At 46.9% G+C, this 25,463-nt stretch overlaps 3 protein-coding genes and 1 long non-coding RNA gene across 9 annotated transcripts in view; all 4 read right to left on the bottom strand.

Annotated features, from left to right (window-relative positions):
• The window catches only part of LOC109520433 (neurogenic locus notch homolog protein 1-like), a 26,060-nt gene extending 14,283 nt beyond the window's left edge, over positions 1-11,777 (bottom strand). Inside the window, exons 1-12 of one of the 2 annotated variants that reach the window (XM_019877649.1) lie at positions 11,210-11,777; positions 10,305-10,386; positions 4,671-4,930; positions 4,185-4,523; positions 3,135-3,257; positions 2,663-2,896; positions 1,919-2,074; positions 1,661-1,846; positions 1,472-1,585; positions 919-1,032; positions 576-809; positions 391-501 (exon numbers count right to left, since the gene is read on the bottom strand). In XM_019877649.1, the coding sequence (XP_019733208.1) occupies positions 391-501; positions 576-809; positions 919-1,032; positions 1,472-1,585; positions 1,661-1,846; positions 1,919-2,074; positions 2,663-2,896; positions 3,135-3,257; positions 4,185-4,523; positions 4,671-4,930; positions 10,305-10,386; positions 11,210-11,270 (2,014 nt within the window). In that variant the 5' untranslated portion in view covers positions 11,271-11,777. The remainder of the gene's footprint in view (positions 1-390; positions 502-575; positions 810-918; positions 1,033-1,471; positions 1,586-1,660; positions 1,847-1,918; positions 2,075-2,662; positions 2,897-3,134; positions 3,258-4,184; positions 4,524-4,670; positions 4,931-10,304; positions 10,387-11,209) is intronic. The other variant, XM_019877648.1, reaches the window with a different exon arrangement.
• A 1,982-nt stretch (positions 11,778-13,759) lies between these two features.
• On the bottom strand, positions 13,760-15,821 carry LOC109520403 (uncharacterized). The gene is made up of 3 exons (XR_002169171.1): positions 15,706-15,821; positions 15,544-15,624; positions 13,760-14,588 (listed from the first exon to the last, which is right to left on the bottom strand). It is a non-coding gene; the product is annotated as an uncharacterized LOC109520403 (long non-coding RNA).
• A 1,613-nt stretch (positions 15,822-17,434) lies between these two features.
• Positions 17,435-20,829, bottom strand: LOC109520398 (zinc finger protein OZF-like). Its single transcript, XM_019877590.1, has 2 exons — positions 20,433-20,829; positions 17,435-19,796 (listed from the first exon to the last, which is right to left on the bottom strand). The coding sequence occupies exons 1-2, from the start codon at positions 20,458-20,460 to the stop codon at positions 18,385-18,387; spliced, it is 1,440 nt and encodes a 479-aa protein (XP_019733149.1). The 5' UTR covers positions 20,461-20,829; the 3' UTR covers positions 17,435-18,384.
• A 531-nt stretch (positions 20,830-21,360) lies between these two features.
• The window catches only part of sec16a (SEC16 homolog A, endoplasmic reticulum export factor), a 15,844-nt gene continuing 11,741 nt past the window's right edge, over positions 21,361-25,463 (bottom strand). For 3 of the 5 annotated variants that reach the window (XM_019877609.1, XM_019877613.1, XM_019877610.1), the window contains 7 exons: positions 25,347-25,463; positions 24,943-25,083; positions 24,780-24,859; positions 24,490-24,561; positions 24,128-24,187; positions 22,492-22,552; positions 21,361-22,368 (listed from right to left, as the gene is read on the bottom strand). In XM_019877609.1, the coding sequence (XP_019733168.1) occupies positions 22,502-22,552; positions 24,128-24,187; positions 24,490-24,561; positions 24,780-24,859; positions 24,943-25,083; positions 25,347-25,463 (521 nt within the window). In that variant the 3' untranslated portion in view covers positions 21,361-22,368; positions 22,492-22,501. The remainder of the gene's footprint in view (positions 22,369-22,491; positions 22,553-24,127; positions 24,188-24,489; positions 24,562-24,779; positions 24,860-24,942; positions 25,084-25,346) is intronic. The other 2 variants (XM_019877611.1, XM_019877612.1) reach the window with 2 other exon arrangements.

The following is a 25,463-nucleotide window of genomic DNA, read 5'->3' as shown; positions in this document are numbered from 1 at the left end:
TGCGCACTCACACTACACTTGGTCCTGGCTTGCCCTCTTTTAGAATAATCACACCGACACTACCAGTCAGAACCGGTTCTGTCGGGCCAAGATGAGGAGGAAGTCCTGACAAGTACGCCATGCAATCACACAACAAATGTCATTAACAATCCTTTTTCCATTAAAAGGATCGTCTTACCAAGTCTTTTCGAATGAGGGGGTGTTTTTGTTGGGGTTTTTTTTTTTGCATGGATGGGGTTGGGGAGAGTGCTGCTTTCAAAGCACATCACACAGGCAATCTGACACCACTGTTCCGCCAGAACGGGCCCGCCGGCCACCTGTCCTGTCCGCCCCCTCCTTATACTCGGGGGACCACCCCACTTGCACCTGTAAGCTCCACCCAGCGCTCACCTGTGTAGCCCGGCTCACACGCACACTCGTAGCCGTTGAGCTTGTCGATGCACCTCCCGTAATCGCAGGGGTGGCTCTTGCAGTCATCCAGGTTGATCTCGCAGTCGAAACCTGGTTCCGTCGGGAAGAAATTAGGCAACCCGCATTTGTGAAATCTATTTTCCCCCCGCCTGACGAGGTCTCACCCGCTGTGCCTTTGGGGCAGGAACAGATATATGCGTTCTCTCTATCCTGGCAAGTGCCGCCGTTCTTGCAGGGTTGGCTCAGACAGTCGTTGATGTTGGTCTCGCACAGGCGGCCCGTGTAGCCAGGACGGCAATAGCATGTAAACGAGGCCAGCCCGTCCTTGCAGGTGCCGTAATGACAGGGGTCTGAGGAGCACTCGTTGATGTTGGTCTCGCAATGCTGGCCCGTGTAACCTGGAACCAAAGACAAATTAAGTATTAAGTGGAAAACCACTGAAAATATAACAAAGAAAGAAGCAAAAAAAAAAAAAAAAAACAAAAACAAGTAAAACAGATGGCGTACCTTCTGCACATTCGCAGGTGTACATGGTGGGACCGTCGGTACACATTGCTTCATTTTTACAAGGGTTGCTGGCACATTCGTCGATATCCACCTGGCAGAGACTCCCTGAGAATCCTGCAGGCGCGGTTCAACAAATGACACTTTGTACATGGCGAAAACTGGTAAAAAGTATTTTCCCCCCCATCCACATTCGAAGAAACGAATGAACCACCGCACCACAAAACTACTCAAAGCCCCTCCCTCGCCCCCGCAAGGCCTTACTGTGCACCCAACGTTTCTTTCAGGCAACACAATGGGCTCAGCCTCCTGAGCCATAAACCAATCCCTGCCCCCGGTTTTGGCGCTAAGCTCGAGCACAAACGTCCGTGCCCGCCCGACTTGCTAATCTTCCTCTCACTGAGGGTAGGAAACCATTTGATTACCTTTTTTTCCGCGATCCATGCATAGTTTAGCATAATCATTAACAGAAAGCTTCATGATCCACACTTGTCGCCTATATTTGTCTGAACAGGAAAGGGGAGATTCTGGGGAATGCTCTCTGGGATTTTCTCACCTTGAGGACACTCGCAGTGGAAGGAGTTGATCTTGTCAACGCAGTTGCCGTTGTTGACACAAGGCTGGTTGGCGCACTCATCCGTGTTGATATGGCAGAATACACCCTCGTAACCTGAACGGCGTCAAACCACAGTGAGTCCAACTCTGCCTCCTTTCTTACTTTTGAAGAATTCCCAAATGCGCATACCCGGCATGCAGATGCAGTGGAATCCTCCGATCTGATCCAGGCAGGTGGCGTCGTTGTGGCACGGATTCGACATGCACTCGTTGACATCCATCTCGCAGCGGGGGCCCTCGTAACCCTGAAGACACCTACATTGGAATGAGCCTTTGGTGTTGAGGCAGCGACCGCCATGCTCGCAAGGGTTGGCGCCTAAAAAGGAGCAAAATATGTCACGCGTTGGCGTTAAGAACTGCATTCGGAGGAAGAGGAAAGCGGACGCACCGAGGGAGCACTCGTCGATGTCCAAGTTGCAGGCTGAGCCGGTGTAACCCGGCGGACAGGTGCAGATCGCCTTCCCGTTGACTGGGTTGGTGTCGCAGTTGGAGCCTTTCTGACACGGATTGCTGATGCATGCGTCATCCAGGTGGCACAGCAAACCTACCGGCCCCAGAGAGAACGTCATTTGCACTGTAACATCGCATTGGTTAAAGAAAAATAAATACTGTTGCTTAAGTTGAGTAGATTTTTCAGGTATCTTTACATTTTTTTTTTTCCTTTTGTTGATACATTTCAAAGTCTGTATTGAGTTTTTCATTCTATAAACCCTGTGGAGTGAAAGATCTGTTTCTAAATACATATACAACATGTGCCAAGACTGACAACTGTAATGTTATAACGTTTACACAGTTTTTCACCATTTTTGGGCTAGAATTAGCCCACATTTGGTGAATGTTGACTAAAAGTTCACCGCTTTCGTTCGCGGCAGTGGTTATCCGGTGGAATTATGATTTACTAGTTGTCAGAAACCAGGCCCGAACATGTTAGCTTACAAGCTAGCGGGGAGCTAGCGCCTTGCCTTATGTTGTAGTGTCGAAAGATTGACACAATATTGCAGCCTAAGTTAATACACCTTGAGACTTTGAATCATTACAGTTCGCCAGCGTTGTTCACAACACTCTTTTCAGCGGCGCGGCAAATTTATGAGAGTTTTTATTTTCAGTTTACGGGGACACTGAAGGGTCATACCTGTGCGCCCGTGCGGACACTCGCAGAAGAAGGAGGCCACGCGGTCGTGACAGGTGGCGCCGTGGTAACAGGCGGCGCTGGCGCAGTCGTCGATGTTCTCGCTGCAGTCGTCGCCCGTCCAGCCGTTGACGCAAACGCAGTGGTAGCTCCCGTGGGTGTCGTGGCAGGTGGCGCCGTTCCGGCACACCTTGGGTATCACCTCGCACTCGTCCACGTTCTCGGCGCAGAACTGGCCTGGAAGACAAAAAGGTGATGAGTCAGAGGAGGAACATCTGCGGTGAGGAAATAGGGCCACCTTTTCTGCTGGCCCTGACCTACATTTGGAAAATAAATTCTCATTTTGTATCGTATTGACGGTTTGTGTAACTGTGTGCTATTAAGTCAGCTAAATCCCCAGCGAAGGCCCAGATAACAAATACAGGGCCCCCCGCCAGTCGAAAACACGGTTTTTAAGCCTTTGCTGGTAGGTTACCTGTGTAATGAGGTGGACATTGACAGCTGTAGGAGTTGACTCTGTCGACACAGACGCCGCCATTCAGACAGCTGTGGCCTGGGCAGTCGTCGATGTTGTGCTCACAGTTCTGCCCCGTGAATCCTGATAACAGAGTCGGCATGCGATTAAGGGCGAGGAACAACAAATGACTCCAGCCTCAAGTGAGTCGAGTTGAATAGCCGCTTGCCCGTTTCCTCGTCTTAGCTCTGCGCCCCTACGGTGGATAATTACTCTCTCCTCGTGCTTTAAAGCTTTTGTGCAGCGTGTCTACTCCAAAAGAGATGCATGGTTTTGTTTTGTTTTTACAGTCACAATAGTATGATGAGAACTAATCGACCCGTGGCTCAGCAGGAGTGAGGCGGGCTTTGCTATCTCGCCGCATTCCGACGCGGACGCCCGCAGCATTGACGCAGCATGCCTTCAACTTGAACACACACAACCGCTGTAGAATCCTTCATTCGGCAAAATAATGCAGCTGGAATCACGCTGAGGCCTTTTGACAAATAGGATGGTGATTCTTAAACTGAAATGTCATCTTTTCTGGTGTTATTAGACTTTATAAAAGGGTATGGAATACTGAACTTTTGGGTTTACTCAACTCTGCAAGCAGGCAATCATATTAAAAAGAAAACAAGAGCTCAACACCGGTGACAGCTAGTATTACTGGTTATTGAAACCGTGATATTTTAAAACCACTTAAACCATCAAACCGGTCATTGGCCCATCGAGTAAATGATTTGAATAAATAATAAAAACTCTTCTAAAATTATATGGCCAATTTTAGGGGAAAAAAAAACAGCTACATTATATTGAAGAGGCTTTAAACAACTCTGGTTTTGGATGCCAACACAATAAAAAAGCAGTCGTGTGTGGGTGTTGCGAGGCTATCAAAGGGAAACGTCTGCACTACTGCTTCCTGCCACTCAATCCACTCGCTCAGATTTAATTTTCCAAGCTTAAACGGTGAACATGCGGACAAGAAAGGCACACGTTAACGGGAGTCTGCCGCTTCTTATTCATGCCCCTTACCCGGCAGACAGCTGCATTCGTAGATACTGTCGCCTTTCTGGACGCAGGTGCCCTCGTTCTGGCACGGCGAGGGGCTGCACGGCACGTAGCGGGTTTCACATTGCGGCCCGTTGTAGTCCTGAGGGCAGCGGCAGTGGTAGGAGCCCACCTCGTTGACGCAGGTGCCGCCGTTGAGGCAGGGCGTCGGGCTCTGGGCGCACTCGTTGACGTCTTGCTTGCAGGTCGGACCGTGGAAGGAGGGCGGGCAGCTGCATATGAAGGTGGAATCGAAAGCCGAGCACTGGCCGCCGTTTGCGCACGGGTTTGAAGCGCACGGGTTGGGGTGTTGACATGTTTTGCCTGTCACGCCACAGGAGGAAGAAGAGAAAAAAAGACAAATTCCGATTACATTTTTTAGAGTAATACCGCGCAAATGGTGGGACAGAGCCAAGCTACAAATGGCGAGGAACTAACGACCGCGGATCGGCTTCCATTTGAGAGTCCTACCTGACCACCCGGGTGGACATCGGCAGCGGAAGGCCGCGAACGTGGGCTCGCACGTTCCCCCGTTGCGGCAGGGCGAGCTCATGCAGGCGTGGTTGGTCGGCGTGAGGCACAGGCGGTCGGTGAAACCCAGCCGGCACACGCAGCGGAAGTCGACGGTGTTGCCGTGGGAGACGGCGCGACACTCGCCGCCGTTGCGGCACGGCGACGGGCTGCACGGGCTGGGGAATTGACATCGGTTGCCTACGTAGTCACTGGGACACCTGAGGAGAAGGACGGGGTACTCGAGTTTCAGTTTTACATCAATTTAAAATCAAACAGTCAAAAGGAACTAATAACTGACTGAAAAGGCTGACACACTTCACAAGGTAATATTGTATGCGAGGGTGAGTCCGAAATGGGGCGCCCACATTTTCCCACCCACTCCGGCAGGGGTGTTGTTCTTCCGGATTAGATTCTCTCGGAACCTTAAAAACACATTGCGCTGGGGCGAGGGACGCCATGGGAGAGTCTGGCCCATTCCCGGCTACCTTTCAGTCCCCACGTTGTCCACACTCATCCCGAATGAGCGCAGAGATCAAGGACACCGCGCCGCCGCCGCGCGGACGGCCACCGTGAAGCGAAGCATTCAGGGCATAAGCCTCCACCCAAAATTCTTTTGCTCCTGTTCAGACCCGAAAGCGAAGATGCTGCTACAGTCGCATTGCTTTGCTGAATGTGACCGTGAATTTTCTACGGCCGCTTGTCCACGTTAGGGTCACGGGTGAGCTCAAAGCTGATAATAATCTCCGTTTTTAGTTTACTCTTATAAATGCTGCTGTTAGCTCGGGGGGGGGGTGGGGGGGGACTCCTCTGGTTTGAATTTGGGCCTGTGTGTGTTGGAGGGAGGGGGGCATCTGTTTGTGTCTCCACAGGGAGCAGGTGCGCATGTTAATGAGGGCAGCTGTTGGTCAAGACTCCTCCCTATAAGAGCCCCCCCCCCTGCCCTGCTTTGGGGAGGGGGGTGTCAGGGGTGTGCTGACAAGCCAACATCTCCCCCGGGGACATGACGAACTCATGTGAAGTCAGCTGTTGCAACTTCTGCCTTTTTCTCAGCCCAAAACACACCTCAGCTCTTGACCGCTTTCCTTTTTTTTTTTTCCAAGATTCCCCCGAACTTTTCCTTTGCAGACGTTCGTTCCCCTTCCCGCCAGTTTCCCCTTTTACAGCCTCCCCCCCCCCACCCCGGTGTCACACGGTGCTGTCGAAACCTCTCCTGTTGACTTTAGCGAGGTGAGACCTCTTAACTGGCCCGTGTGCACCGCGGGGAGTCCAGACAGTTACAATCGACACAAGACTGCCAGGACATTCACAGAGGCTTTGAAGTGTCCCCGATTCTAATTCCACTACACCTTAGTATGAAAAGCATTTATGAGATGTATTTTCTGACCGGTTTATTGAATAGATGCTTGTTAGGACAAATAACGTACCAGTGCGTGGATGTTAAGCTAGATATCAAGGAAATGGAATAAAATGCTGTAATAGGTTTTCATACTGTAGAGACAAATACGATTTTTTGGGAGCGGGGGGGGGCATTGTCTTTGTCCCAAAGAGGATGCACCCACGCACACCACGGCAACAGGTCTCTCCCGGCGATGCAATGTCATCCCCCTCAGGGCCGCCGGAGCAGATGCTCGCCCAACCTCTGACCCCGAGCACTTTTGTGTGTGTGTGTGTGTGAGTGTGTGTGTGTGTGTGTGTGGGTGGGGTGGGGTGGGGTGCAGCCTCTTTTGCCTTTTCCCCTCACAGTGCATCCCCACGCTCCCTCCCGAGTGACTTGGCCAGGCCTACCATCTGCCACTCTCGGCGGTGACTTTGCCCCCCCCCCCCACCCCAGCCCCCGACGACACAAAAACAGACTGACTGTGGATTGGAAAATGCCACCGTTGTGGGAAAATGTTTTGTCAACAGACAGTCGAGTTTGACACGCTTCCATCTGACTTTCATCCCGTTTATGAATCGGTATTGGGATTCATCTTGCGTTCACAGAACGAAGCCAATTCATCGACGGGGTTTTCAGCCATCTCCGGAGGCTGACGTATTATCCGACACCACCCCGGTCTGTCGAGTGAAAGTGACATCAAAGTGCCTAGGGCTGGCATTGCAAGCAACGCCACTCGTCAATTTTCTGGCTTTTAGTGACGTGATGTTGGCTATTACGAGCCCGATTGCCAGATGTCGCTCAATGCAGCCTGAGTGATTATCATGTGGTGAGATGATCGTTCGGGCTCCACACACTCGACGCGGAACGAGGCACACGCACAAATCGGATTGGAATTTTGCGTTTAAGGAAGTGTATTTTTTGATTTTGATCATAAGGAGTTAAACGGTGGTCGCCTATAAGGTTATCTTGACCGATTATCCTGTGGTGTGTTTGAAGTGATTTCTTTCTCCCAGTTGTCAAAATTGTGGGTTGAGAAATGGTTGAAAAGTGTGCGGTGTTGGAGTTCACCGAGCACAGAAAGAGCAAGAAGAGCAGTTGCTCATTTGAAAAAAATTGGTTGAGATCGGTATGTTTGAACCTCACTTAAGAGGTGTTACATTACAGCAAAAAAAAAAAAGAAGGTTTCATCCAAATGTGACAGAGGTGAATTGTTCCTGTGAGCGTCACCGGGGGCCATTGGCCATTTCCTGTCTCGCCCTCTAAAAAGCAACCAAGTGGAAAGATTTACAGGGGGGCCGACATGAGAGCATCACCTCATTTGGCGCACAAACAACCACTCGACATCTGCTGATTGGCATCTGCCTCTCCACCCCGCAATCGCTGTCGATTCAGGTGATCTTTCGTCGTCTGTTCGCAGCTCAACTTCACGCGACGCCACCCTTTGCCAGCTGTCATCGTTTTTGGGGCCATCTATTGGTGTCTTTTTTAGCGGAAATCCAACACCGCCCCGTTGTCGCGTTCCTCGGCAATTAAAGCACAGATGGAGCATCACACGGACTCGCCGAACCATTTGCCACTCCTTTTCTTCGCTTACCTTTCAGGAACAGGGACCAGGCTTAAGATAATAATTTCATGTATTTTTTTTTCCATGGGAGTCACTGTCCCCCCCTCCCCCATTAGCCCAAAAAGTTTTATAAATTCGGGGCCCCCCCACATCTGGCGGCTCACAGCTGGCTTTCGTCCAGAAACCGGCAATTGACCGGCGCCCTTGGAAAGTAGCGCTACCTCCCTATCCCACGATCCGGAACAGGATCGGGCGCATACCCGTTGATCGCTGCGTGCGCAAGGCATCGGGGGCATTCGGGTGAGCGGGGGCTATCCAGGAGGGGAGCGCCGGCTTTAGAGCTTAAATAAAGTTGACTCATTGATACACACTTGGACACTTCTGATGGGCTTAGGCTCGCGTGGAGCTGAGCCAGGACCCTGCTGGTAATCCCTCAGGAGGACAAATGAAGTGCAGCATTCCTTGAGGGCGAGCGGAACATCTCTTTGCGGTTGTGTGCTTGGGAGCCCGCCGCAGATGGGCTTTTGCCAGCGAAACATTTTACCGTCACTATGCAATCCCAGACAGCTCGGTGCAAGGTCAGAGAGGTCTCACCGCGCCAGCCGCGGGTCTATTTTGGTCAAATGTTACATTTCAAGCCGTTGCAGGTGTTTCCTGCGTTTAATCCCGTCGCTTAAAAACATTTTTTGGGGGGCATAGCAGCACCTGTCGGTCTTGCAGCTTGAGTTCGCCGTGCAAAGTTGTGGTTTTATCGACAGACTGTACAACTACACGGGAAACAGGAAGAGCACACATTTTGCGTGAAAGGGAGTGTGAATGGCTGCGGAAAGGTGACCGATCCGCAGGCTATGCCGCTTCTCCCCGTCAAACCAAATGAAGACAACGTGCAATAGAAAATGGATGAATCCATGTTACTGGGTCGGTGAACGGTGCTCAGGTGATTAAATATCAGATTTTCTAGATTGTCGTGATTCAGGGAGATAATCCCAGTAAATTCACAGGGGAAAAAAAAAAAAAAGACATCTGATTACCAGTCTATACCACACTAAGCCGACGGGTGAATTTACACTCCGTTCTCACGCCTTGTGGGAACCCAAAGAGGATTTCGATCTTTACCCACTGTCAACTGTGTCACCATATGCTTCCATGCCGAGGCACGAATACAGCGCCGATAGGATTCTCCCCAATGTGCGCACACCGCTTGGTGGTCCAAAAAAGATCGGTAATGCTGAGTGGCGAGCTCCCGGCGCTCTCTGTGACCGACGGCTGCTTGGTTCAGAATGATTGATAGGAGGGAAGGAGGAAGAACGCAGGCAGTGCGTCTATCCTGTCAAGTTGGGACGGAACCACACAGTGACACAGTGCAAGGCTTTGTAGAGGCGGAGGATGCCCGTGTAGATGCGAGCATATGCACACGTGTAGACAAGAGTGTGTGTTTGGGGTGAAGGGGGATGAGTGTGCAGATTAGATACTGTGAATTGATGGCCTCAGGCTAGTAGCATCGCATCCTCAATGCCCCCCCTTTGTCCCCACACAGCAGAAAGAGGCGCCAGCCGCGACCACATGCCCCGAGGGGGGGTGCGGGGGTGTCGGGATGAGGGGCCACCCCAGAGTCACAATGGAGGAAGGGACTCCTCAACAAGAACCAAAAGATCATTTTCACTCCTCGTTCCGTCTTGTATTTTCTTCATTTAAGGTCAAAAAAGAGAAGTGAGCTCGAAAATATGTCAAGACGACCAAAATATCCATGTTGGATGTATTGGGTATAAATCCGAGTGTGAATGCTTGTTTGGCTGACAACCAGTCCAGGGGTATCATCTTAAACCTTCGGCCCGGTAAAATCAGAAATCTCAGAAATCCCAGAAACAGCCCACAATTTTACTTCTTCAGCCCCCCCCCCCACCCTCCCTCGACTCCCACTTGTTTGCCTTCAAATTTCAGCACTTTAGTCCAATCAATCTCACGCTGTTGACATCCAAACCAATTAGATTTCGCAGCCATCTGGCCTTCTAATGGAGATCACACACGAGCGATGCAAAGGGTTGAGGTCGGAGGGGTGGGCTAAATCCATTCAGTAAGCTGGAGACAAGCCTTTTTGATGCGGAGAGGTAGTGTTTTGGGAGGGGTTTATGCCAGAGGTTTGGGGAGTGTTTGGGGGTGTCTGTGGCAGGATGGGAAGGCCCACTCCGATTAGTCACACAGCATTATCCCCCCACTGCACAACAATGGGCGACGGGCGGCGGGCGAGCCCCAGCTGTCGCCCCCAGTGAAAGAGCAGAAAAACAAGATTTAGGGCTGGACGCGTACTCGCACTTTGCAGTTGAGGGGGTCTTGCATTCATTAACCGACAGTGGGGTAGGAGGGGCTTTTGTCCCATTGGCCCCTTCTGCACATCTCCAGGCCCGTTGAGCCCCTTTTCTTTCCTTTTTTTGAGGTTGGCTCCTGTGGCGGGGGTAACTAAAAAAAAATAAATAAATACATCGGAGCTAGAGGAGGGTCGCCGGGCCTCTGGTTGCCGGGCGCAGAGGCTACTCAAAGGCTGGAATGGGAACAGGGCAATATGAGGCTTGCCCCGTTTTTTGTTTCTATACTCCCAAAAGTAATACAATTCCGAGACAGCCCAACAAAGTAAAAGTTTTGATTTACTTACTTGCAGTCTCCATTCCCATTGGGGGCGGCTTCACATCTTCCTCCATTTAGGCAAGACTCAGTGGGTAGTGAGCATTTAAGACCTGTTGAATGCACACAAAAAACTTTATTGGTATTTCATATAATGCATTCTGGTCATTATATACCCCCATGGGGGAACACAACTCACTCTAATACACATGCTATAAAGCTGATATTTTACATTGTAAATAGTGTGTGTGTGTCTGTGGTGGTGGGGGGGGGGGTGTAAAGGACACAGGTGGGACACGAGGGCTGCGCATCGTGATGGTGCAGTGGCCTTCCTAAGGGGGGCTGAGCACACTTTGACGGGAGGGGGCGGGGTGGGAGTTTAAAAAAAAAACGCGCGGCAGCTGCTGGTCTCAAACAGGGAACAAAAGAAATCAGTCCAGCACGAGCCATAAAACATTCTCCTCGTGCATTGTTTACCCCCTCCACACTCAGACTCCCTCCCACCTTTCACACACACACTCTCCCACACATGCAGACAAAAGGTGCCCCCCCTAGCCCCCCGGAAAGTCCCCTCGAGCGTCCCCCCTGGCCCTTCCAGACACGCACCAACTTCTATTATCCTGCATGTTTTTCAAAACCGTCTCAATTCAACACATTTAGACTTTGTGTACGAAGTTCCACACGGAGAACATTCTTTTCATTTTTAAATGCATTAAAGTAACATTTTACACCCAAAGTTTTTAGGGGACAGTAGGATATTTAAAATATACAGATATTACGCAAAGTTAACTCCGTTTGGCTCAAATTAAATCCAGTGAATGCAAATGTGCACGTCGTCGGTTGTGCCCGGTGGCACACTTGTGCCCAAAACGCACACCCAAGACTCAACGTCAACCCCCACAAGTTAAAAAAAAAAGTACAAAAACAACGTTTTACCTTGTGAGACGAAAATAACGGTCGCAAGGAGAAATGCTAGTCTCGCAAAGAAACGATACATTCCTCCTCTTCTACTTCGCAAACCGTGCTTGAGTCCCGCGTAGTGTTAGCATAGATCCACAATGGCGGGAGGGGTGTACTCCAGGTGTTCGGCGTGAGAAAAAAAAAAAAAAAAGAAAAAATATCAAACACCATGCACGCACGCACACACACAAAACTTTGTTTTTTCCACCAATAATTCCTCGCGGAGAGCACAGAGTTGGGTCGTCGACGTTAACTTGGCGCCTGCGGAGTTCTTAATGAGGTGTTGAAGCTTCGCGGTGAATTCTGGTCCTCCCACTTTAACCCCGCCCCCTTCCGTCACAGCTGGTGGAGTGTGGTGGGGGGGGAGTGGGGCGGGGCGGGTGCACGCGTCACTAATGCACTGTGGAGTATCAAACTATTTGGGGGATATATTTAGATTTGCATAGCTGGCTTGATTGCTAGTAAGACGGATCGTGCTAATATAAACGGTCTTTACACCTCGTCGATACACGCCAGGATTTTGTAGTACAAAAAAGGCGACTGGGATGTCATTCCAAATCTTTTCCGAGTAATTGGTGAAAAGAAAATATATATTTGAGTTCTATAATATCGATAAATCACTTGTAATTGACATACATTGCATTTAGCGAAGACAGAGTACCCCCAAAGAGCGCATTTTGAAAGATAATGCAAAGGTTTTCTCACACCTCTCCAGTTTTGATGGCTTGGCGTTTACCGACACGCTCAGCTGGAATTTGCCAATGTTTGTCGGAAAACAGCCTCTTGCGAGATAAGTGAGTGGGAAAGCACTCTTGGCTTTTATCAATACGAACATTGACACCCCCCCCCTTGAGCCCACCCCTCAAGCCCTCCACATCTGTTTGTTTTGTCTCAGGAGTATATAGACGCCTCTGAAGCAGAAAACAGAGGTCCTCAGGTGTCCCAATTATCACCTTTCTCCATTGTCCATTGCATTTGAGCTGTTTGCGTTTGAAACTTTTTGGTTTTTTTTTTTTTTTAGGCAATTGTAAAACATGCCCAGACACTGCTGTGAAGAAGTCAGACTAGTGTATGTGGTAAATAAACATAGCTAAAAGCAAATCAAAACACATATTGGCTGAAATTAACCCTTTCAGAGACAGCAGTTACTACAGTGGACAGTTGATCATGTTATCAGGTTACAGCGTGGATGAAAGGGTTAAAAAAATAATAATATTAATACAAAGTATTTCCCAAAAATACGTTCTTAACATCACAACTACCTACCTTGGTGTACTTGCTTGTGGGGCCCACCATTTTGAGGTCTCTCACGAGAGTGCTAAGTCGCGGGAATGTGACGTGTGTTCGCCAGTTTCTGGACGCTTAAAAACATGAGTAATTGATGCCCTTTAAAAATGTATACGATTACCGCTAAGATTTTAAATGATAAATATAACAGAATTAATATCCTTTCAAAATCATCTCACAATACCCATAAAATAAATGCTTTGCAGATGATTTCATTTTTTTGGAAAAAAATGCTCCAGAAGTACACTTTTATGTGCACATGTAACTTCCACTAACAACCCAGGCTAAACCTTGCTTCAACTTGACATGCGACGATCTTAGTCCTTTCATTTGGATCATTTGAACAATACTTCCCTGACACAATTACTACTTTCCTAAGAGCCAGGGATTTGTTGTAGATATATTCGAAACCCGAAATTCTCAGTCACTTAAGATCTCAAGCGTGGTTAACCTTACCTCTCTCTATTTCCACACTTTTTAAAAATTATTTGGCAAAGTTGAAAAAGGTAACGGGCCTGCATTTGTATGCGTCCATTAATGAGTACTGGCGGACAATGAAGCACAGGAAGGCCAGGCTCCGTGCTGTCCCCCGCACACGCACCCATGCACGCGCACGCACGCACCCACTTTTTCAACGCCGCAGTGAGAAAGTGCAGGAAATGGGCTCTAATTCACAAGTCTGTGACAAGTGGCTCAGAAAGGACAAACTGGGGGAAAAAAAAAAAACACAAGCTAAAAATGCAAGAGCATCTCCCCACGAGTGAGCCATTAAAATGGCCCTTTAAAGAAGACATCCACTCATTACCATTCATAAAAAAATGCGAGCATGAACTAAAAATGTCCACCCTGTCATTGTCCACTCTGTGTCGACTTACGAAATTAATTGGTTCCGGAAGAAATTTCTGAACTCAAAAATTTTGTAAGTGAGCCGCATTTTCCATGTAAATGCCCTAATCCGTTCCGAGCGCCCCCCAAATTCAGACACGTTTGCTAAAGTATAAAAATGCATCAAAATATGAAACAAATACATGTTACAATTAGATAATTGCACAATAAACGAGAATCATTAGCACACAGCACACACATTTCATATTTGACCAGATGGATTCCACTCATGGACTATCTTGTGTCCTCATCTTGTTTCGCCATTGTTTATTTTAGGGACCACCTGTAGAGGAGTTTTGGGTGGCTGCAAAAACCTCAGGAATCTCTTTTGTGGCCTCTCATCGTGACAAGTGTAAATCGGCGTGTGTCGGAGACAGGAGGGGGGGGAGGGCCGGGGGGGTTTGTGTAAATTGGCACAGATGCTGAGATTTCCACTCGCCCTCCTGTTCCACGTTCATTACAAGCGGTGCCCGAGCAAAGTGAATGTAAAGATGCTCCGAATGAACCCCTTTGCGAGAGAGCCAAGCGGCCTCAGCTGTCCGCCGTATCACTTTCTGTCCAAATGGTACGCGTGAGGGGCCGACAACTGTCACCGTGACCTTGCTTCTCACTTAAGCGCCCTCCTAACTCTCCCTGGAGTCCCCGGGCAGGTTGGGATGAGATGACCGCCATTCACACGCTCTCGTGTCGCCCCAATAGTTACACCCCAAAATAGACACAAATTGAGGATTAGCAAAAGAGGCTAAGAAAACAGTACCTTGAGTTACGAATTTAATCCGTTGGGTCACCACCTCACAACTCAATTTGCTTGCATTTGAAATTGATTGTCGCCGTTTATTGCGCTGAAGCGTATTGACGTATTGACCACTGCACAAACATAATATTATTTTAAAACCCTCAAGTCGAGAAGAACTCACCAAGCCAACACAAAAGCGCCGTGCAGTCATCCGATGCTTTCCAAATGTAAACATACAGACTGCGACTTGTGCTCTGCACGGCGCTGTTCGCCAAAGATGGTTTGGGATTTCCCTCGCCGTCGGCCCCCTGGAATGGCGACCGCCATTCTGCGGGGGGCGGTGGGGGGTGTCATTCGCTTCTTTCTCTACGGTGTCAGCCGGGTCACCCCGATCGCACTGCGCACCCCATCTTCACCCCCGGTTCCCCCACCGGCATGTGTCGGGGCCTAGTTTTGTTTACAGGGGAGAGCATTTAGAGGGGTTAGCATTTCAGCGAGGCAGCTGTTGGCACCATGTGCCTCACGCTGGCGCGGCAGGCCGACAGCACGCAAGGCAAACGCTTCGCAGCCCTCTTCTCTCCCTCCCATAGCTTCCCCTTGAGGATCCTTGCTGAGAAAACCAGCAGTAGCCCTCCTCGGGTATCTCTTCAACAGGCAGGGATTGCAAAAGTAGTAGTTCAATAGAGATATCTGTTTTCAAAAATGGTGAGTAAAAATGAGAAGTCAGCAGAAAAATGAATACTCAGTCAAATCCGGGCAACTGAAAAAAAAATAGTGAAGTACAGTAATGAAGTATTGGTATTTGGTTCCTTTCCACAACTGGGAAAAAGATTTCGAAGGGAAGCCGGCTTTACGACTTGAAGTGATAGCCAACGGCTGGCACTCAGCAGTCGTCGGCGTTTTAAGACACGGAGGGCCTGGCTGTCGACACGGAACCCCCACGATCACGCACGCATTTGAGTCATCGTACAGCAGCGGATGTCATGTCTGTCGTTTGAAGGATTTTAGGCTCCCGGGCAGACTTTGGCTGCCTTGGCTGTTTCACTGACAAGCTTGTCACGGAGGAGTCCAAAATAAATAATCTGCTCGAGATTGCTTACAGGGTGACCTCGCCTGATCTGTTCACAAAACGGGTCAGTGTCATCCATGGGAAAGAAATCAATAAATCATTTGATTTCCAAAAGGACAAGATTTCCGTCCCCACTTTTACAAGTCATGTTTACATTGCTAAGATTGCTTTTTGGCATACATTTACGCAAGCAGAACTCAATAACGCTTCTGTTTACACGACGTGTCCATTTTCCCAGCACTATAATTAATGGCGCAGTGATTCAACTCCTCCAACGAAAGCATCCTTCGCTGCAACACACACACACGCGAGACAACCTTTAGCTCAGTTTACCTCGATTGATAAATGAAGTGTACTTTGGGAAGCCCCCTGCAAGCGCTGTTTTCTGTTCGAGGTTCCCATGCTCCCAGGGCCCTGGGGAGTGGCAGGAACAGATGTAACGTCCGCAACTCCCACCACCAGCCCTCCAAGCCCTCGGTTGTGTCGGTCTCCTACCACGAGTCTCCCAGTCTGCAGCTTGTAAGAAAATCTTGGAAAAACATGACATGCAACCGCTGTTGCCTTGTCCAATAACTCAATCTTTCATCGATGCTGAAAGAAGATTACCGCAAATTTCAAGTGGTTATAATTGCATCTCGTCTCGTCTCGTATTGAGTCGTTGGAGTAATTTTATTTGCTTCCGGTCAATCTGTCGTGTAATTTCAGTGTCACTGCTCCTCGGGGAAGTGGTTCCTCAAACTGAGTTTTTTGGAATGTATGAACGAAATGGAAACTTCATTGACTAATTTGGTGCGCTCGATGAATTTAACTTTTTATTTAAATGTAAAAGTGGCTCTTGCGTCCTTTGATTTTTCTGTAGTAGCCCACGGAGGAAAACGTTTGGCCAACTCTGGCTTATGTTGTCAAAGAACACAATATGTCTTGAGAATATCAAGATCAAGTCGAAAGGTTGTAAGTGCATTTTTGTTCTTCCTGAAATTTCACCCCGAGTGTACCATATGTACAAACATCCACAGTGGACTCTTGTTCTTTGCGATGCACTGATATGACTAGCCTGATAGTACCCTCATCTGCGCATCCTGTAAAGACAATAAAGCCCACATCCCAAACACCTATACACAAGCCTATCACCCCTTCAACACAAGTGACTTGCCCTATCTCGGCCATCATACACCTGCCAAAGCTGAGAACTCACTCCACTGCCATTGTTCAGCGAGTCTGCATCATTATAACAAAGCTCAAAGGATCTAACTGATAGTTGGGAGGCCTCCTTGGAGTTTTGACTGCCAAATATTAAAATATAGCTTTTCTGTGAACAAGCGGGAAGATAGGGTTCCCCCCCCCCCCCCATCCGATCCCTCGACTTGAATTGCAAGGACCATGTCATATACTATTCATTTATACAATACAGAATTAATGGAAGAACAATTTATCCGTTCCGACACTACCGCATCCATACCGTTTCCCATCAAAATTTGACTTTATATCATTTCGCTCACATTTTCAAGGTGCTAAAAAGTTTCAAAATTGCCTATTGATACCACAAGATTATGTCTTATCTCACTTTAACGTGGCTCCAAACATCTATCTCAGCATCAAAGTTTGTTCCAACCTGCCCCCCCCCCCCTTGGGTCTGTCGGCTCCACATCTGAGTGTGTAAGTAGGCGGGTGGGTTTTCATTTCAGTGGACAAGTCAAAGCAAAAGTATGAAACAAACAAGCACGTGAGCTACCTGTAATGAAGAAGTTTCAAACTTTGTCATTGTGTCGTTATGGTTGGACTGAATAAGAGTTATAGCACATAAACCATTAAGGGGTCTAAATTACGTGATTCAATTTATTTATTGTAAACCTTGGTTCCATCCACCCATTATCCGAGCCGCTATTCCCCACGAGGGTCGCAGTCGTACCTTTAAACTCGTGATTTCAGTGCGGTACTGTAGGTGTCTAATTGTACGCGGGCTCCCTCTAGTGGTGGGCGAAATAATTGCAGCCTAACAACAGGTTATCCAACCCAAATACTGCACTGTATTCCGAGGTCGTTCTTACGACACCGACGTAAATATTGTACGAACATAACGTTGATGTCATGGCGTAGGTGCACGCATGAACAACACTTCAGCGCCAAAATTCGGTCATAGTAGTTGCTGTTGTATTATTTTTGCGATTTCTGTCAAAAACACACTTTGAGATTAAGTGGCAGACAGCATCATTTAGAGAAGACGCCACGATTTACATTACGTCAACTAGAAAGTCACGATAGAAAGAAAAAAAAAACAACTATGTATAAGCACAGCAAACCAAAATGGCCAAGGGTGCAAAGTGGGTGCCGTAAGTGTCTCTTGAGTCACAACGCGTGAACGTACTCTAAGTCGTTTCTACAACTCGACATAACTTTTGTACGAACATAACACGCTACGTCAGAGGTTTCCAAAGCAAGGCCCGGGGGCCAGAGCCGTCCCGCCACATCATTTTATGTGGCCCGCGAAAGCAAATTGTGTGTGTCAACTTCCATGATCCGTGCTCAAATCCGTACCAAAGTGTCAAATTGTCATGCGTAATAACATGGGAGATTTTTGCAATAATTTCGTTACCCTATTTACACTCACTTGAAAAATAACAAACTACGATAGTTGACTCATTTTCAAAACGAGTAATCCATCCGTTTGTTGTGTACAAGTAATAATACGATGAGACGATTTAACATTTATTTGGTTTCACTGACGTAACGGCCCTGCGAGCGAAGACGTAACTCCAAAGTAGACCGTGACAAAAATGAGTTCGACACTACTGCCTATGTCATGCCGTATATACCTGTATGAACAACATTTCTGTGCTGTAATTAGGTCATAGTAAAACAAACAAATAAAATTGACCTCCACACTTTCAAAGCATATATTTTCATGACGCCAAAACGTAGTTCCGTGTAGGCGTGGTTTTGCACATTACAGCAATCGACAGTGGGGAAGAGGGTTTGATTTGTCATCATTTCGAACCCTCGTTTTATAGACTTGGAACACATTTTATTTTCACTTTTGCAAAGGCATTCAAAGTTTACTAGTGTTACATTGACTGGTGTTGCGGGAAACAAATCAATTCATTTTTTTTTTAATGCAGATTTGATTCTTAATGTAAATGAGCGACATGCAGTATATCTGAACGAATGAAAAATGAATTAACCGTTGCTCCCCAAATGTTTCTGTGCAGCGTGTGTTCTAGTGTGTGTTGTTAAATTTAACTTAAAGGTGAATCTCTCCCCACAAACCGAGCAGTGAAAAGGTTTCTCCCCAGTGTGCGTTCTAGTGTGATTTGTAAAGTGGCCCCTTTGCGAGAATGTCTGACCACAAACCGAGCAGGAATAAGGTTTCTCTTCAGCGTGTGTTTTTGCATGCATTGTTAAATGTGCCTTTCTGGAGAAACTTTGATTACAAACTGAGCAAATAAAAGAGTTTTCTCCAGTGTGTCGTCTTGCATGCTTTTCCAAACGCACTTTCAAGGTAAAACTTTGACCACAATCTAAGCAAGGAAAACTTTTCTCCCCGGCGTGTGCTCTTTTGTGTGTTGTTAGGCTTGTTTTTCGAGAGAATGTTTTTCCACAAACTGAACAAGTAAAAGGTTTCTCTCCGGTATGTGTTCTTGTGTGTCTTATTAAATCTGTCTTCAAAGTGAATTGTCGACTACAAACTGAGCAGGGAAAAGGTTTTTCCCCAGTGTGTGTTCTTGTGTGTCTTCTTAGATCTGTCTTCATGGTGAATTGTCGGCCACAAACTGAGCAGGCAAAAGGTTTTTCCCCAGTGTGTGTTCTTGTATGTCTTATCAGGTACGTCTTCAAAGTGAATCGCCGACTGCAAATTGAGCAGGCAAAAGGTTTCTCCCCGGTGTGCGTTCTCGTGTGTCTGATCAAATCTATCTTCAAAGCAAATCGCCTGCCACAAACTGAGCACGCAAAAGGTTTTTCGCCAGTGTGTGTTCTCGTGTGCCGTATTAAATGTCCCTTCTCGATGAATCTTTTACCACAAATGGAACAGGCAAAAGGTTTCTCCCCTGTGTGCGTTCTATTGTGGGTTACGAGAGTTGTTTTTCGTGAGAATCTTTTTGAACAAACTGAACAGGCAAAAGGTTTCACCCCAGTGCCACCCTCCTCTTCCTCCTCCTCCTCATCATCATCCACATTAGTGTCAGAAGAGTGTGACTTTATGTCATCACTGTCAGTTAGTGGAGCCAAGAGGCCGTCCAATTGCGCTCCTCTACAGTGGCCACCGTCACCTTCTGTTGCCGTGTGTTGATTTAAGGTGCTGCTTGCAGGCTCCGTCCCTCGGTTCTCCTCACTCTGACTTTTAGCTTCATCTTCTTCACTCTTCACGACGACGCAAGTCAAAGGAAAGTTGGTGAGCTCATCCTCTCTTTCTTCTTTACTGCAGGGGGGCTCATCTTCCTCCTCTTTGACATAGGTGGTCTCCACTTCCTCTTTAATGTGAGGGTAATCCGGCTCCTCCTCTTTAATGTAAATGAGTGACTCCTCTTCCTCTTTGACGTGGGGGGACTCTGGATCCTGTTGCTGAGAATGGAGAGCGTTTTCACTGGTGCCTGCAGGACACACGATAAACAGGCATTGGTCAGGTCAAGTGTCATGCTGTGACTTTGATGTTGTGTAGGAAAGACCGCGTTGTCTCACGGGTTGGTTGTACTCGGAACGCGTTAGTTCATCAACACCTCTGAGATAAGCAGGTGATGCAAAGTCTAGGTTTTTTTTTCTGAGCTGAGTGGGCGTGTACCAACTACAAAGTGGGTGAGCTAATGGCATGAGTAGCATCGATGTCATAGAGACGCCAAAATCGGATCAATTTGTTTTGCATGCTTTTCACTTTTATTGCCATGGCAACGTGAACGCACTTGAAATTTGGATGTTGTTCCAACATACGCCAAAACATACCACAAAGTTACTGTAAAAGAGACTTCCGCACAAGTTATTTAATGAACTATCGCCGTCACAATTTTTTTTTCTTTGTCCATTTTTTAAGCCGCCAATTCAAGTATTTGGCAAACTGTTCACCTGCCTCGACTGATCAATTCCTTGACAAATGGAACCTTTGACTCCTAGAACACAATATCTGTGGCTTTTAAGACTCGTAATCGAGAACCTTCTCGATCTCAAACAACAACATGACAAACTCGACAGTCTCTCACGACTAAACAAAATGAGCGTCCAAGAAGTTAGCAAACCTGTCGTGTGTCGCACCATTGGAGGCATCTCGCAATCAGCGTCCAGATGCTGATGACGTCGCTCGCTCTCCTCTTGAGCTCCACAGAGTTCCCCCAAGCGCTCTCCAGTCCTCACACTCACGTCCCAATTAGCGGCGTGTCGCTTAACAAAAAAACGTCTCGGTGTCCAGCCGGCAAGTTAACATATGCTAAGCTAAGACTTATGCAGTCGCTTCAACGTGCACCGAGACACGTTCGATTTTAAGGTTTAAGAAATATTATTTCAGTCTAGTCAAGTAGTGACGGGCGTTACGCGCTTAGGCCGTTCGAACCTGTACTTAAAGAACCTCATAGCGCCCGAGTAAAGTTGTATTTCCTGTTTCTTCACCATAACATCCGATCATGGAACTCCACGCAACAGGCACTACTGCCATCTAACGGTAAGAATATTCATGAACAAACTGAGCACACACACACACACACACATACGCACACACACACACACACACACACGCACACACGACTCTTTGTTTTGATGATCATCATGCGATGGGCTAATAGTGTTTCTAGCTTTAGTTTCGAGCAATGTTGCGTTTGCAATGATTCTGGTCCCAAAACATGTTTAAATTCTCCGCACTTTGTTTTTTTTTTTTTTACATTTACACATTCTTCAACCAATTCAAATCAAACTTCTACATATTCACAAAGTGCAGAACACGCTGGAAACTATATGCCACATTCCCAAAACGCCCAGCTGTTGCGCATCTGCTACAAATATTCGCCATTGAACAAAGCGGCACATTTGTTGGCAAGATGCTGACCTCTTGTTGCTAAATTGCTGTAAAATTGTAATATCATTTGGGTATTTTAACACAAACATCCCACAGATATTTAGTTTTTTTTTAATGAAGACTACGTATGCAAAGGAAACAGACACGTTTCAAAGTGCTCGAGCGCAAAAATACCTTTTATTGTGTATTTGCCTTTTTTTTTGTATTTTACACAATCCATTTGTTGAAACAAAGGGGGGACCTTTTCAAATCAAGTCTCCAAAACAAAACAAAAAAAAAATGGAATTAAATATAAGGTGAGCTGAAGGGCTGAGAAGTAATTCCATTAAAAATTACGTTAGTAAATTACAGTGTGTGTACTTACAAGTACAACTTGCTCTCATTTTACAATGTGGATTTGTAGCCATGGGTCGTTACAAACATGAATGGGTGACATTGCTTTAAATGATTCATCAAAGCTAATCGCACACAAATTTGTTTTCCACACACTCACGCATTCCTTGATGCCACCAGCTCATAAATACAATCGATCTGATATACAAACATTTAGATAGATTTTTTTTTTTTGCATGTGGTGGTTTATGATTACTGCTGGTCACCTCTCGCTCATGACAAGATATTTGGACTTTAAAGTTACGTCGTTTCATTCACAGGCGGGCTTTTAAATAAATATGTGGAAACATGCAGCGTCCTCACATCCAGTCTGGTTCTTTTGAGGGGTCAGTAGAGGGACACAAGACATAGCAGACGACACACTACAAGACCGGTGGTTCTCATGTTGCCGTCAGAAGAACATTATTACGAGACCACTATATGAAATTAAAAAAAAAGCAAACAAACAAAAAAAAGTTCTTTGTAGATGAAGCTGCAAGTTTAAGACACGAGAGGGAGAAGATACAGAAACCTGCTTGTGCTAACATTAAAGCCGAGAGGAGTTTTTATTTGTACATTAAATGATGCCCGTGTAATAGTACTGCTTCAGAAAAAGAGAAAAACACCAGGCGTATGATTATTTTTTTTTTTTAAATAGATTTTCAGGAATTAAAGAGTGGTTGGGCCGTCCGCCGGGAGAAAACGCAGCATCTCAACTCGACATTTATCGGCTTCCGGGTAGCCGCCGAGTGTTTTACGACACGGTGGCGTCTCATCATGATGCTCGCAGGCGTCTGTGGAAAGTACGAACGAATTCATGAAACCGCAGCCAAAAAAAAAGACATTTTATTGATCCTACGAACGAATTCATGAAACCGCAGCCAAAAAAAAAAAAAAGACATTTTATTGATCGTTACCTGTGCTGGGTTATAAAAAGACGCCGCCCCCAACAGGTGCATCTCTCAGGCCCGGATGACTCTGCAACGACAAGCAGAGACGGTTTACGATTGCGGCCAGAGATGGCATATTTGCGGCCGTTACAAAATACAAAAAACAAAAACTCTCAGTCCTGATGTCACATTCCAAATACACAAGGCAAGCAAATGTTGACATCATTCGTATTTTTGAATGCACAGTGGAGGTGAGGTTTCACTCGATGTTTAGTAACCATGCAAACTAGGTGGAGGGTTAATGGAGCTGCGCGCCGTCATCACAACATATTGATGACCCGTCTCCCAGCATGCTTCACTTTCTGACCAACGGTGACACAGCTCGCCTCGCTTTTTGACCAATGGCTACCAAATATGCCTCATTTCTGACAAACGTGTCAACACCTTTTGACCAGAATTCTTTCCTCTCATTCTTCAGCTGACCAGTGACGGCGGGAAAATATTTTAGTCGAACCGATGCCTTCCCACTAGCACACTTCAATTATCAATAACTATCAAACATTTTATTTTCACATTTTCAAAATTAAAGCCCCAAATTTATCATTTTAGAAATATTTTTTCCTCCGATTCAAGAGACTCCAATTTCAACCCGTTCTAAATCTTTTATTTTCAAACTAAAAGCCCCAAACTAAGATTTTTTTTTCCTTGACCGATTTTAACCATTCAATCAATTCAGTTCATTCTCATTTCAAAAATTATTTAGATTTTAAAAGCAAAATCCCCAAATTAAGAACTTCTAATTACCCCATTTTGTGACAGATTCAAACCATGACAAATTCAAATTGTTCAGCTCGTTCCTCTTCTCACCCAAATTAAAAATAAAAACTCAGAATTTTTATGGTGGTTCATGGACCTCTAATTTCCATTTTCTGATTCTCTTCAGCGCGTTACTATCCCCCCCCCCAAATTTCCACCATTTCAAAAATACAATGCGCCCTTATTTTCTTCATGATAACTTATTTCAACATTTTTCGACCGATTCAAATCATTCCAGCTTCCACCTGTTCCACCAATTCACATTCCAGAACCTTTTTACATTTTCAAAATCAAAGCCAACAACAAAGACCCCCCCCCCCACATCAATGTCCAATGACTCCACAGCACTCTTCGCACTGTTTTACTCGTGATTGCCAAACATGCTTCACTCTGATCAAAGCCATATTTCAACTTCTAACCAATGACTACCCAGCATGCCCCATTATCTTACTGTCGTGCAATGGCAAAGAAATCCATTAAAATGATACATTCATTTAGTTGCCAAGAGATATCATCCGATGACATGAAAAAAAAAACCAAACACAAAAAATGAGCGAATAAGTCTCAAAGTAACTTTAAAAAAAATGCTCTTAAATTCAAAGTCGACATGACCGTCCGTGTCTCTTAAAAATAGTTGATCATAAATGGTGGAGAAAAGCGGTGCAGGCAGGTCAAGCAGGCACACATCCCACATGTGAGATCTGGTCAAACTAGTGATGCAACAAGCAAGGGAGGGCGAGCGGGCGACGGCGGGCGACAGCATGTCGGGGTGGGCGTTGGAGCAGTGGAAAACCTCCCACAAAAAACAAAAACAAAACAAAAAAAAAACCCAAAATAAACGAGGTACCTGGTTTAAATGCTGACTCACTTCGCGTGATAAAGAACTCATTGAGCTAGAACGTGACAGCTGAGGGCGGCAGGGAGAGGGGGAGGAAAACAGACAAGAAAACAAACCACAAAGCCTTATTAATCATCTCCCATGCATCGGCGCATTAAGTCGGCACTAATGGGATGGTGGCAAGAACTGTGAAAATGATTGGCAAAAAAACAGACATGAAGAGATATTTGGATTAAAAAGACACACCGAGCGAGATGATGAGCAAAAGACTTTCGATGGACATGCGATTATGACGTCATCACGCGTTTGCAGTCACACACACGGACGGACGCAGAGAGTCGGCTGGAGACAAAAGGGGCGAGTCGTCTCACCTCTCCAGAATGTGAGCCGTCGAGGGCGGGGGGACCTTGCGGGGCCGGCGGTAACAGCGTCGGGTTGAACATCTGCAAGGTTTTTAAGAGTGCAAACGAGACCTTCGGCTTTCAGAACCTCTGCAAGACTCACCAAAATGAATTTAACACTATGGACAAAACGACGACACTGAAACTAAAGCTGTGTCCTGAATCCAAGCGTGAGACTACTCGACAAGGCGTCTGTATCTATCCGAGCCTTCATTTTTAATTTTTTTTTGAGGCTCAAACTTGAGACCTCAATAACCTACCTGTGGAACGGAGCTGTTTGGTGACATCTGCTCCTGATTTCCTCCTTCGCTGCCTTCCAGAGGTTGTTGATCTTTGGGAGCTGCAGCAGAACATTGCTCAAGTCATAATGTTCACACTTTGAAGCTCTTCGTAGTATGGAAACGGAGTTTTGGTGTCACATACCTGAACTAGGCACAAATAAGTTGGCGGGCATGGCCATCGGTGCGAGAGGCGCAAAGAGTTCCATCGGAGGAGCGGGAGCCATCCCGGCTGGTTTGGCACCTCCACCGGGGTTCAGCACGTCCACGTATCGGCTCTTTATGCCTGAGGAGGATGGAACAAAATAAGACGCTCAATTATGTTGAGCCCCACCTTGGCACAGGGCGGGGCGGATGGGAAACTGAGCCCCATCGCGAGGAATTCACCGCCCCCGCCCCCGCCGTGTGTTTTACAATTGCCTCCATTAACTCATTCACTCCCAAAGACGTTTTGAAACGTCTTTTCGGACTTGGTCTAGAATTGGCTGGTACTGAATGAGTTAAGAGTAGGCGTGGTTTAAAAGCTTCTGTGAGATCTTTTAATCTTACCGGCTCTCCTTGAGAACATGTTGACTGGGGGACCACTGCCCGGGGGTGCCGCGGGCCCCGGAGGAGCGGGCATGGAAGCCATCTTGGGGAAGCCAGAGGGAGGCGGTGCAAGGGGTT

This window comes from Hippocampus comes, unplaced genomic scaffold (assembly GCF_001891065.2).
Source record: "Hippocampus comes isolate QL1 unplaced genomic scaffold, H_comes_QL1_v1.1 scaffold376, whole genome shotgun sequence".
Lineage (NCBI taxonomy): Eukaryota > Metazoa > Chordata > Actinopteri > Syngnathiformes > Syngnathidae > Hippocampus > Hippocampus comes.
This window is presented reverse-complemented; position numbering and strand designations above follow the sequence as displayed.

Excerpts from the sequence above, each read along its gene's own strand:
- LOC109520398 (XM_019877590.1), bottom strand. The coding sequence starts at position 20,460 with ATGCCTCCAATGGTGCGACACACGACAG. Across the intron at positions 19,797-20,432 it reads AATGGTGCGACACACGACAG|GCACCAGTGAAAACGCTCTC; the intron begins GTTTGCTAACTT and ends TGTGTCCTGCAG.